Raw genomic sequence first — 12,200 nt, 5'->3', positions numbered from 1 at the left:
TTATTGTGGAGCATGTGTTTTATGTGCATAGCACACATACTTTTATTATGTAATCCTTTGTTGATAAGATAAATAAAGGTTGAGAAGTATTCTTGTAAAATTCAGTGTATTTGCTTGTGTTTGATGTTTATTTACGACGAGGCAATTGTGAGAATCTCTTTAAATGAACGAAACATGTAATTGTAGAAAAACACGAGTGAAAAAATGAGGCAAGACTTAGCCTAGTTGGGATTAAATTGCTGTATTGAGTTGAATTTTTCAATATGAAAAATTTAATCATGTGACACTAGCCATAGTTCAACCAAATTGATCAAGGTCAATGAAATTGACTAGGATCAACTTGATATTTAAAAAAACTTGTAAAATGATATTATTTAAAAAAATTAAGATTTTGCAATAATCCATTTCATATTGAATTTTGAGTTGACAAATAAGTAAATTAACTCTCTTTTTGAAAAAATAACATAATTTGATAAAAAAAATTAGAGGATGGCATGTTGGAAAAGATATTTGGGAAATAACATAATTTAAACACAATGAAGTTTATGAATATTAATTTTATTTAAATCACTATTCACAATAACAACTATTTAATCAACACCTAAATATATGTTTTGTGCAAATTAATTACTATAAATAGAAATCAGCTCAAAATTTTATAAAGATTCCATAGCTAAAATATAATATTTAATATCCAATGGCTAAAAAAGATAGAAAAGATAAGTTGATATGGCAAGAGAGAGAAATAAATAAAGAAAAAAAAGGAAAAAATAATGGATTGCTCGGAACACATCAAAACTCTAGTTTTTACATATTTGATATCGTTATAAAAATCTTGATTAGAAAATTCTAACTACAACTTGGAAAATAACCAAACAAGGTTATAAGTAATTCGAACAAAACACCTAACCAATTATAATTTTATTTGGTAATATTTCAATGTTTGGCTAAAATATTTTCATCAAAATATTTTTAACGATATAAAGTATGTTGAAAACAAAACCTTAATAACCCATTATTTCTTCTTTTTTTTTTCTTATTCTCTCTCTAGTGATGTTAATTTTTTTAATTTGATTATTAAGTTTTTATAAAATTTCAATTTGATTTTTATACATATTAATTAATTTGAATAAGATATAAAGTTTATAACAACCACAATTATGTATAAAACTGTACTATTCTTGTAGTGTTTTTTTAACCAATAGTTATTGTTTTTTTAGAAACAAATTCAAATCTAGTTATAATGGTAAAAGATTTTGATTTCACCTAGAAAAACGTTTAAAAACATGATTAGCCGCGTGTTTTTAAAAGTTTTGAATTTTTTTATTTCATGTTTTGAATTTTTTTTATTTATTGATACAAAAAATATTTTTTAAAAATAAAAAATATTACTGTAAAAATATTTATAAAAAAAACAACTAGTACATGATGAAATCCACATAATAGATAGCAGTGACTTTTTGCTTAACAGGGACACCTGGGATCCTGAGCGGCAAGGGATAGATTGCGTTGGACCCACCAACGAAGACTTCTGCCAGTTCTCTGATCTATGCCATTAATTTACCTTTGGCATAACTACAAATTAATCCCTAAAACTTATATATTTACTAATAGATCAATTCCAAACTTAGCTTTACTTGTTTTCTCCCCAGCTTTCCCTGGTCTAAGGTCATCCTATCAGGAAATTGTTAAATGAACTTGGTTTCCCGCATCATGTATTCCCTGTAACTTTACAGTCAGTAAATACACGATATATAAACAAAAATCATCTACAATTTATATATTATCGAATATATATCACTATATTTTTTTCCCGTTTCTTGTGTTTTAACTATTTATTTATGCATTTTAAAAGTATTTTTATTTTTTTTATTATAAATTAATATATTTTTAGTTTTTTAAAATCATTTTAATGTATTAATATCAAAAATAATTTTTAAAAAATAAAAAAAATATTAACATATATTTTCATATGAAAAATTATTTTAAAAATAATCAAAATTACATTTTTAAATAAATTTTAACTTAATTGATAGATGACATGGTTAATTCCTGGATTTGTAGCTTGCAACATATTTTAAATTGAATTACTTTTTTCTAACTGCCACAAAAATATAAAGATAATATTAAGAATGTTGGAAAAATAATTAGTTATGAATCTAAAATTTGATACGAACTCGTTGATGTTTTTTTTTTAAATATTAAGATATATTTTTTAAAAAATATTAAATTAATAATATATTAAATTAATTTTAATCAATTTTAATTTTAATTAGTCTATAAAACTTGTGTCTTGAATTAAAAATGATGATAATTATATAAATAAAAAGCCCAATTCCAACTAAACATTTTATCAATAAAATTTTATCTTATTTCCTTTTCAATCAAATGAATTGGAAGAAAGTATAAACTAAACATTTCATTTTGTTCGTCGATGAAGGCAAAATTTTACAAGTTTTCTTTCCTAACTATATAAAAAGCAGAAATATACGAATTTTTTTTATCATTGGTAAAAATATCATTAGTATTTGGGCTACAAACTTCGCACCAATGATCTTTGGGAAATTGTTTGATGTATTTTATTTTTTTATATTTGTTTGACTTTGTAATAAAAATTTAAAAAAATTATTTCAAATATATAAAAAATTCAAAATTCTATAAAAACAATTTTTAACAGCAAAACTCCACTCTTTTTCTTTCATTGTCTCCATGTTCAGTCATGAGTCGGCCGCCAACAAACCACTAGCAACTTCTTTTACGCCGTCAGCCATAGGCAACACCTCCAACAACCTCCACTGGATCATGAAACATGAGTAGTGACTTCCAACGTTTCATCATCAACCATCATGCCATGATAATCACGTTGCAACCTACACGTACCATTATCACCACCATCAAAAGCTTTATTATTATTGGAGTTCCTTGTTATTTTTATTATGATAATCATTATAAATTTATATAATTATTAATTTTAAACTTCATGAGATTAATTAAAGTATAAATAAGTTAGTCCGAATATTTATATTAATCCAAAAACAAATAGCTTTGTTTAGTAATAATCAATAATTTTATGATTTTATTAGGTTTGATTAAAATTTTGAAACCAGAAGAGAACTTGGACTGAAGTGGGTTTAACTATTATGTAATTAGGAATCCTGTGTTCTTTCTCGGTCCCTCATCATCCTCTGCATCATGGGAGGGTTTGGATCAAAGTGGTCTAATATTGATATAATTACGGCTCGTGTTCCTCTACAAAATCTCCGAATGAACTTTGATTAATGTAGTATAATTTTGAGTGAATTTGTTAAATAAATATCTTGTAAGGCTTGAACAAACATAGCCACGCAAACCCTCACAAAAACTTGCCTTTACACATAGACATAATAATTATATCCGCAAATTACATTATTATTTCATCTTAATCGACTTTGATAAATTAAAATATCTTATGTATTTTTTTTTAATTCCTGGTATTTAAAAATTTAATAGACCTAAACTAATTTTATTAGGATTGGATAACCCACTAAAAAGCAAAACTCTTCCAAATATACTTCACTCATAATATTCAAACTCAACATCTTATTCAAGGGGAATAAGCACCGAACAATCTGAACTAATCACTATTAATGAAATATTTCATGTATGTTTAATTGACATGTGATTGATAGATAAAGGATAACAGTGTTTAATCACATGTTAAGTAATTTGTAATTGCTTTTTATAATATTTTTTATTTGAAAATATATTGAGATAATAATTTATTTATTTTTTAAAAAATTATTTTTAATAATAATATATCAACATGATTGGAAAACACAACAAAAATAAAATTAAAGCACATAAAATTTTTTCAAGTTTTTTCAAATTTTTTTTTAAAATCCAAAAATAAACATGCTTTATTACCTCATTTGGAAGAGCAGCCCAAACGAAGGCTTGTGAAAACTTTTTTTTGTTTTTTTATTTTAATTTTTGATCGTTTTTATATGTTGATATCAAAAATAAATTTTTAAAAATAAAAATATTATTTTAGTGTATTTCCAAGTGAAAAAACACTTTACAATCACAAATCACAACCATATTAAATATTGTATAAATATATTTATTAGACTATGTTTGTTGTTAAGATTGAGTTGAAAAAAAGAAACAAAGATTAATGATGTTATGTTTCAAAACTCTGTTGTTAATAATCAAAACTCTGTTTGTTTTTATGTTTCAAAAATATTTTTAAAAATATTAAATTTTTATTTTATTTTTTAATTTAAATTAATTTTTTTCAGAGTTTTTAGATTGTTTTGATGTGACGATGTAAAAAATAATATTTAAAAAATAAAAAAATAATATTTTGATGCATTTTCAAGTTAAAAAATACTTTAAAAAATAATCATTATCACACTCTAAATATTTTTAAATACATTAAATACATGCTATTTTATAATGGGAAAGTTTTTATGGCGCTAAAACAAAATTTTCATTAGTTATTCCTTGAGGTTCACACAAAAAAGAAGAGAAAATACTTAGAATTTATTTTCTATAGTTGCATTTTTCATGAAGAAACTAACATGACAACATTAATTATTCTCTGATCATTATAAATTTATTTTTTAAAATATTTATCATGTAATTATGTTTTTTTTAAATCAAATTGAGTCTTAATTTAATTATTAATGGGCCTATCTGTCAACTAAGTTAATTTTTAATTAATTTTTTTAATTTCCAACCCAAAATAACCCAGAATAGAAAGAGAAACAAGTTAACCGGATCGTAAATTGGTCTGCGGCTTTAACAACAACAAAGAAAAAAAAAAAAAAACCCTAATATCAAATAAAATAAAAGGCATAATCCTCCGAAAAAATTTGAAAACTGAAAATGGGATACATTTCCCGCTCAAAATAACCTTTCCCTTTCAAAAGAAGTAATAGTGATGATAGCGTCCTAGTATTACAGATCTATACTACTACTAGATCCGTTTATTCTCTAGTACACAAATCAATTGAACAACCTTAAATATCCATAATTTATTGATTTATCAAATCTCTTTAATCCATGTCAACCTCCTCAGCTCGTCGGCTAAGAGATCGAAATGGCGTCGCCGCCGCCACAGCTGCCCAAAAACCCACCAAAACCGTAACCCTCAACTCAACCTCCTACAATAACCGCAATTCAGCCATAAAAGGGTGGCTCCCCGGCAAAGAGAACCCCACCAGGCTCAACTCTCGGGCCCAGAAACCCTCAGTATTGCCGGTGCCCCGTGTTGACAAGGCCGCTGTAGGAGATTGTAGCGAAGGGCGTATGCGGTGGTCGACGTCATCGGAGCCAAGAGGTAGGAGTCCAAGCCCATCTGGATTTATTAGGGTTTTTAGGGATTCTAGGGTTTCTAAAGGGGAGAGTGGTCAACGAGTGGTGTCGAGTGCAGGGAAGAAGAATGGGAGTAGGAGTTTGAAAGAGAATGGTGGATTTAGTGTGGAATTGAAGAAAAGGAATGGACTTTGTGAAGGAAATGATTTGAAAATATTAGAAAGTAAAAAGCAACTTTGCGGGCTTAAATTGTTGAATGATAACTGTAATAAACAAGTTAATTTACGAAAATCAAGTGAGCTTGATTCAAATTTAGATTCAAAAGCTGCAAATGTTTGTAAATTCGATAAGTTACATGCAGAGAAATCTGAGCCTGAGTTTAAATTTGATAGCTTTAGAGAGTATAGTGAGAAATCCTCTGCGAAATGTAAGGTTTTGGAGAACCTGAAAGATAAGGGGTTGAGTGATGAAGGAAGTGGAAGCAAGATTGGTGTCAAATATCCAAGCAAGCTTCATGATAAGCTGGCTTTTTTAGAAGGAAAAGTGAAGAGGATTGCGTCGGACATTAAGAAGACAAAGGAAATGTTGGATATGAATAACCCTGATGCGTCCAAGGTGATACTATCAGACATTCAAGATAAAATTTCGGGGATTGAGAAGGCAATGGGAAATGTTGCGGGTACTGGTACATCAAGAAGTGGCGGGAATGATACTGGAACAGCTGTGGTCGTGGAGAAGAATGAAAGTGAGAAGGTAAAGGATGTGAAGAGTTCGGTTAAAGGGTTGAATACTGAGGAACTTGAAGAAAGGCTCTTTCCTCATCATAAGTTGCTTAGAAACCGAACATCACTTAAGGCACCTATAGCAAGTTGTCAAAGTCACGAGTCTGGATGCGAGTTAAAGGCGGGGGAGAAGTTTTCTGGTCCTATTGAAGAGAATCCAAAAGTATTCGAGTTTTTGTATTCCCTTGGTAAAGAGGATAAAAAAGTAACCATGAGAGATGCAAAGGTGTGTCTTGAGTCTTTTGAGGTCCAAGAAATGGGTGATGGTTCAGTTTCAGGCAAGCAAGACTCTTCAAACATGTTCAATCTCAAGTGCGAGGACCTTGTTCTTACAACTGACGAAACACTCGATGAGTTCGATGACCAGGAAAATGGAAATACAATCATGATTGGCGAGGAAACTGAAGATAATATTCTCTACGAGGTGAATGAAATAGGCACGAAAAATTCTACAGGAGGATGGTTTGTGTCAGAGGGAGAGTCAATTCTTCTTACTCATGATGATGGGTCCTGCTCTTTTTATGATATTGCAAATTGTGAGGTATGTACTAGAACTATAATTTTCTGCTTGGCATTGAACTTCCGTTTTGCTTGGAGCTTTTACTGATCAGCATCCCAGGTCTTCTCTGACATGCTTCTTGTTTATTTCCTGATTTTTCAACGAGAGACTTCTAAAGAATGTAAAGACAACATTTTTAACTATCCCGAATATCTCATGCATGTTTCCTTCCCTTTCCCTAAAGAATTGAATCCATTTGTTTCTGATTTTCTTTTCGGATAAAAGATAGATGCACTTCTGACAATTCATTGAGCTTTCTGATTTTACTGATTGCTGCATATTTCATTTAATCTCTCTCTGCTGCTCTTTTCATTCAAACATGTTTGTGTGAACAAAGTAACATGCAGATAATGTGTATTATCATAAACTTCATGAGCAGATTGATGCATACAATGACATAATCAAACCAGCAGCATTTTCTTCAAGACTTAATTGTACACTGATGATTAATAATTGCTTCAGGAGAAGGCTGTATACAAACCCCCAGGAGTAGTCTCACCTAATATATGGAGGGATTGCTGGATGATTCGTGCAGGAGTAGTCTCACCTAATTTATGGAGGGATTGCTGGATGATTCGTGCACCTGGTGCTGATGGCTGCTCGGGGAGATATGTCGTGGCCGCATCTGCTGGGAATACTCTTGATTCAGGCTTTTGTTCATGGGATTTCTATGCCAAAGATGTGCGAGCTTTTCACATTGAGGATGGAGGAACCACTGCCTCAAGAACAGTACTTGGTCCCTTACCCAACAATACTGCATCTCGGAGAAATGCTTTGTCTAGCATATTGTCACCTGAAACTCGACAATGGTGGTATAAACCTTGTGGACCTCTTATAATCTCTGCTGCCAGCTCTCAAAAAGTAGTCAAAGTACATGATATTCGAGATGGAGAACAAATAATGAAATGGGAGGTGCAGAAACCTGTGCTAGCAATGGATTATTCAAGCCCTTTGCAGTGGAGAAACAGAGGAAAAGTGGTTGTGGCTGAGGCAGAAACAATTTCTGTGTGGGATGTGAACTCTGTTAATCCTCAATCCTTGTTGTCTATTTCTTCGTCTGGTCGGAAAATCTCAGCTCTTCATGTGATCAACACTGATGCTGAACTGGGTGGTGGGGTTAGGCAAAGGTAAAACCTCTGATAACTTCAAAATCATTTCTATTTGCTGGTCTTTGTCATTATACTCTCTTTCTCTTTCTCTCTCTGTGTAACTACACATCACAAATCTCTCTCTCTCTCTCTGTGTAACTACACATCACAAATGCAAAAACATCTAAAACGAAGCCACATCAGGGTTTCATCAACATCTTAAGACATGATTTATAAATTGGTAAGTTCGTTCCTAAAGCTGAAGAAAGTGATGACATTATCTGCAACATTGATTCTCAAATCAAATTGGTGCTTAATTTTGTAATGTTTAGACAGACTATTTTTATGCTTTTCTTCACTGAAATGTTTAGAGCCATATTGCTTCTGAGATGACGAAGATATATTTTTTATTATCAGCGTAATCCTTTCTTTACAATTCACCTCATGTTATCTGCGGTTTATCTTTTTCCCTTTTCATTATTTGTACTTGAAAGGAGTAGCTCTTTGTAGCCGTGACACGTTTGAAGAGCTATCTTGCTTATGTCCAAATTAACAATTTGACAAACATCATCATGGTTTCATTGTTTATGGCATATCCTAAATGTATTTTAACCCCTGATTCTGAAATTTAACATTGCTTGTCTTCTGATCATTCTCTGCTCTTTCGCTCACATGGAATCACTAGCAGCAATGGGTTGTTTGAATAGGTCAATAACTGTTGAGTTTAATTAACAAATGCGTGAAGATGCTCTAGAAAACTTCTCTACCATTTTGAAAGTATGTGATAACGTATGAAATGGTCACCTTTCTAGGAGCTGAAGGAAATAATGCCATGTGATGCTCTCTGATTATATGATTTGTCTACCGCTGTTCATTTTTCTCCTTTAATGATTCCATATATCTCTTATTGAACTGTTTTATTTACTACTCATCAATTGTATCATGTATAAAGATAGTTGCACTACCATTATGCTCTGCTTTTTTTTTTTTTTGACTTGCCGATATACTTTAGGGGTTAGTGTTAGAAGGGGGAAACCACGCTTAATACCATATATGCAATAATTTACTTATTCTGATTATTAACTCCCTATAAAGAAGCTATGGAACATTTCTCTTACCAGTCCTCATGTTGGCTTTTGAACGCAGAGCAACTTCTGCAGAAGCTGAAGGAAATGATGGTGTGTTTTGCACCCATGATTCTATAAATGTCTTAGACTTTCGCAATCCATCTGGCATAGGCCTTAAGATACCGAAAATAGGTGCCAATGTGCCATCGGTTTTCAGTCGTGGAGATTCGATTTACATTGGCTGTGCCAATACGAGGTTTGCAGGGAAGAAACATCCTTGTTCCCAGGTGCAACATTTCTCAATGCGCAAGCAAAGGCTAGTCAACACTTACTCTCTGCCAGAATCTAATGCTCACCCACATTACTCAGCTATAACACAGGTTTGGGGGAACTCAAACCTTGTAATGGGAGTTTGTGGATCGGGGCTATTTGCATTTGATGCCTTAAAAGATGACGCACCACAGTCTCTCACTGGTGATACTGGCAGTACTCAAAAGGTCAAGGATGTTATTGGGCCAGATGATTTATATTCCCCTTCTTTTGATTACTTGGCATCCCGTGCTCTCCTTGTATCAAGAGATCGTCCAGCACTGTGGAAGCGGTTATTGTAGATGCTGTCCCTGCCTTCCGCTGATGTAATTTGTCGAGAAAAGATGACCGTGAATGTGACAACGCCCTGTTGTTTATGTTTTGTTGTCTATTACATGACATGCTTGATGTTTATTTGGAATTCTATTCTATAAATACCGTGGGGACATATCTCATTCATATATCTTTGTTCAAGCATATTGGAAAAGGGAGCATTATCACCCCAGCCTGAGAGAGAGTAAACAAGGAGTGGGTTGATGCAACTGGATAAGCTTAGTGATTGTTATTGGTGTAGTTTGTAAATGAATAAAAAAAAAATATTTATTTTATATTGAAAAGAAATATTTCTTTTAAGTGTGAGTTTTTATTATGTTAAAAATTAAGTTACAGTGAATAAATTTTTCTATTTAGCTTTTTAATATTATTATAAAAATATTTATAATATCAAAAGATAATATTTGGAATTAAAAATTTAAAACTTAATATGTATAATTATAATGTTTTATAAATAGTTATAATATTTGATGAATAACCATAGTATTTTAGTAATAATCATATTGTTTGATGAATAATTATATTGCTTCATTAACAATTATTTATCTATGTTTCAAGTCTATAAAAATATATTATTATACAGAAAAAATATATAATAAAATATTTTTTTCTTGATCTTATCTTTTTATTTTTTTAGAAGTTTAGAGAATTTAGTTGTATTTTAAAGATATTTTTACATAAAACAAATAAAAATTTTAAAAATAATATTTTTACACTTTTAAACCAACACCATATTTATTTTCATCCTAAATATTCCTAACAATTGTTGGAGTACATTTTATGGTTTTTTTTTTTTTTTAGATTAACGTGGGTGTCCGGACCAGTTTACGCGCACCACGACTAATCCCACGGGCCCTAAAATTAATGATCATGTAAATCTCCGGTGGCCATCATATGAGCAACCAAGAACTCGAACCTGAGACCACAGAAACCCTTTAATCTCATTTTTGCTGTGCTTGCAGATGCTGATCCTAGTTTTAATAATCAAATTATACCCTCGTAGCTCGCGAACAATGCCCAAGTTGCAGATGTCAAAAGATCCCATACGTCAATTTGTGGTTAATGTGTAGTGGTTATGAAAATCGAAATACAGTTGTGGTTCCTTTGATCTACTGGTAATCAGGTTCCACCCTATAATCTGAGTTGATAAGTTAGAGATTTGAGAGTTCTCTTCAGAAACACATGGAGATTGCTCTTGTAGTTTGTTTCTTGGCAAAAATTTCAAACTCTTCAATGCAATTGCAGACTGTTAACAACTTTCACGTTTTGAGATCATATCGCTGTGCAGTCAGATAATAAAGAAAAAGAAAGAAGCCATGCTTGAAGCGCTCAATTGCCATGTTTTTTTATATTTTTCACAATTAATCGAAAACGTTCAAAAACCCAGAAACTCAGGGAAAATGTTATATAAATATAAATATAAATATTTGGACCACATAAGCAACTTTCCGTTGTAGTCTAGTTGGTCAGGATACTCGGCTCTCACCCGAGAGACCCGGGTTCAAGTCCCGGCAACGGAATATATCCATTTTATTATCCAAATGTAATTCACATGATTATTCTTCTAGTTCTGGGTGGCCCAAGCTGCGGTTTTTAAGGCGGCCAGAGGGGCTGTTGGTTCCCAGGTAGCAACACTTGTCTTTTTTGTCGTCTCTACTTCCCTGTCTACTTTCTGCTGTGTTTGTTTTTTATTTTGTTTTTACGGTTGAGATTTGTGCATGAAATTTATAAATTAAAAAAATTAGAAAAAAAAAACTAGTTTTTATAATTAGGTTTTATACATAATTAAATTTTACCTATCCTCAATTTTAACTTGAACCATAAAAACAAACGCATTTAATAATTTCCGGATGAACTGTACAGGAACTTGAGATTCTTTTTTCTGTGTGTCCGGAAAGGTAAATTAAAGGCATCATGTTTTTATTCTAAATAAAGTTACGATGGTTTGGTGAAAAACACTGTTTCTTTAGTCATACTGTGGACCAGTAATCTATAGTGTGTTTTCTTTTTATTTTTGATTATTAATTTTTTAATTTAGTCAATGTGTTAATGGTGGTTATGGGGATTTAAAATAAATAATTTATTTTAATATAGTTATTGTAGTATAAAATAAAATATCAGTGTTGGATTAGTATCTAAAAAATATCTTAACTTCATGGTATAGTCTATTTTTTTTAAGAATTAGTTAAATAAAAAATATATTTAAAAAAAAATTAAGTTATTAAAATTTTATAGAGTTAATAATTCAATTTATGAGTTTAACGAGATAATTCTAGTTATTCTTATTTACAAGTTTAGAAAAGTATTCTTTTTTTAACTGATTATATAATTGTTTATTTTTTATTATATAATTTAAAAAATAATTAGAAAAACATCTTATTAAATTTTAGAAAATCTATAGACTTTTGACATATATGATGAGTTTAAATTTTTTTTATAATTTGATTATTTAATATTATATTTTTTTTATAAATTATCGTGATTTCAAATAATGTTTTTTCAAACCTTATGTCATGTTTTTTTTTATTATCATTTAAGTTGTCTTTAAATTTATTAAATTAAATAATTTATTGTAAATCATTTTTTATATTATTTAATTTCAAACTTGAGCTAAGTAAAAATTAAGTTATAAATTTTAAGATCGAACTGCTTGATTGAATTTAATAATATTATCCAAAAAATCTTCATACTCAATCATTTTTAAAAAAGTTAAAAGAAGCACCGAAAAATATACTAGTATTATATTATATTATGTGTATTTTGCAAG

The 12,200-nt window shown here is 30.3% G+C and overlaps 1 protein-coding gene and 1 non-coding gene across 2 annotated transcripts; both read left to right on the top strand.

Annotated features, from left to right (window-relative positions):
* The first annotated feature begins 4,853 nt into the window (after positions 1 to 4,853).
* On the top strand, positions 4,854 to 9,600 carry LOC105129428 (uncharacterized). The gene is made up of 4 exons (XM_011031488.1): positions 4,854 to 6,618; positions 7,099 to 7,148; positions 7,197 to 7,763; positions 8,871 to 9,600. The coding sequence occupies exons 1-4, from the start codon at positions 5,044 to 5,046 to the stop codon at positions 9,400 to 9,402; spliced, it is 2,724 nt and encodes a 907-aa protein (XP_011029790.1). The 5' UTR covers positions 4,854 to 5,043; the 3' UTR covers positions 9,403 to 9,600.
* Positions 9,601 to 10,880: 1,280 nt separating this feature from the next.
* TRNAE-CUC (transfer RNA glutamic acid (anticodon CUC)) lies at positions 10,881 to 10,953 on the top strand. The gene has a single exon. It is a non-coding gene; the product is annotated as a tRNA-Glu (tRNA).
* Positions 10,954 to 12,200: the final 1,247 nt, after the last annotated feature.

The sequence above is a fragment of the Populus euphratica genome, unplaced genomic scaffold, assembly GCF_000495115.2.
Source record: "Populus euphratica unplaced genomic scaffold, PopEup_1.0 scaffold18.1, whole genome shotgun sequence".
Taxonomy (NCBI): domain Eukaryota; kingdom Viridiplantae; phylum Streptophyta; class Magnoliopsida; order Malpighiales; family Salicaceae; genus Populus; species Populus euphratica.
This window is presented reverse-complemented; position numbering and strand designations above follow the sequence as displayed.

Bases quoted from the DNA above. Each gene is read 5' to 3' on its own strand.
- LOC105129428 (XM_011031488.1), top strand. From the start codon at position 5,044: ATGTCAACCTCCTCAGCTCGTCGGCTAAGAGATCGAAATGGCGTCGCC. The intron at 6,619-7,098 runs GTATGTACTAGA...TAATTGCTTCAG, and splicing joins ATGATATTGCAAATTGTGAG to GAGAAGGCTGTATACAAACC. The intron at 7,764-8,870 runs GTAAAACCTCTG...TTTTGAACGCAG, and splicing joins GGTGGTGGGGTTAGGCAAAG to AGCAACTTCTGCAGAAGCTG.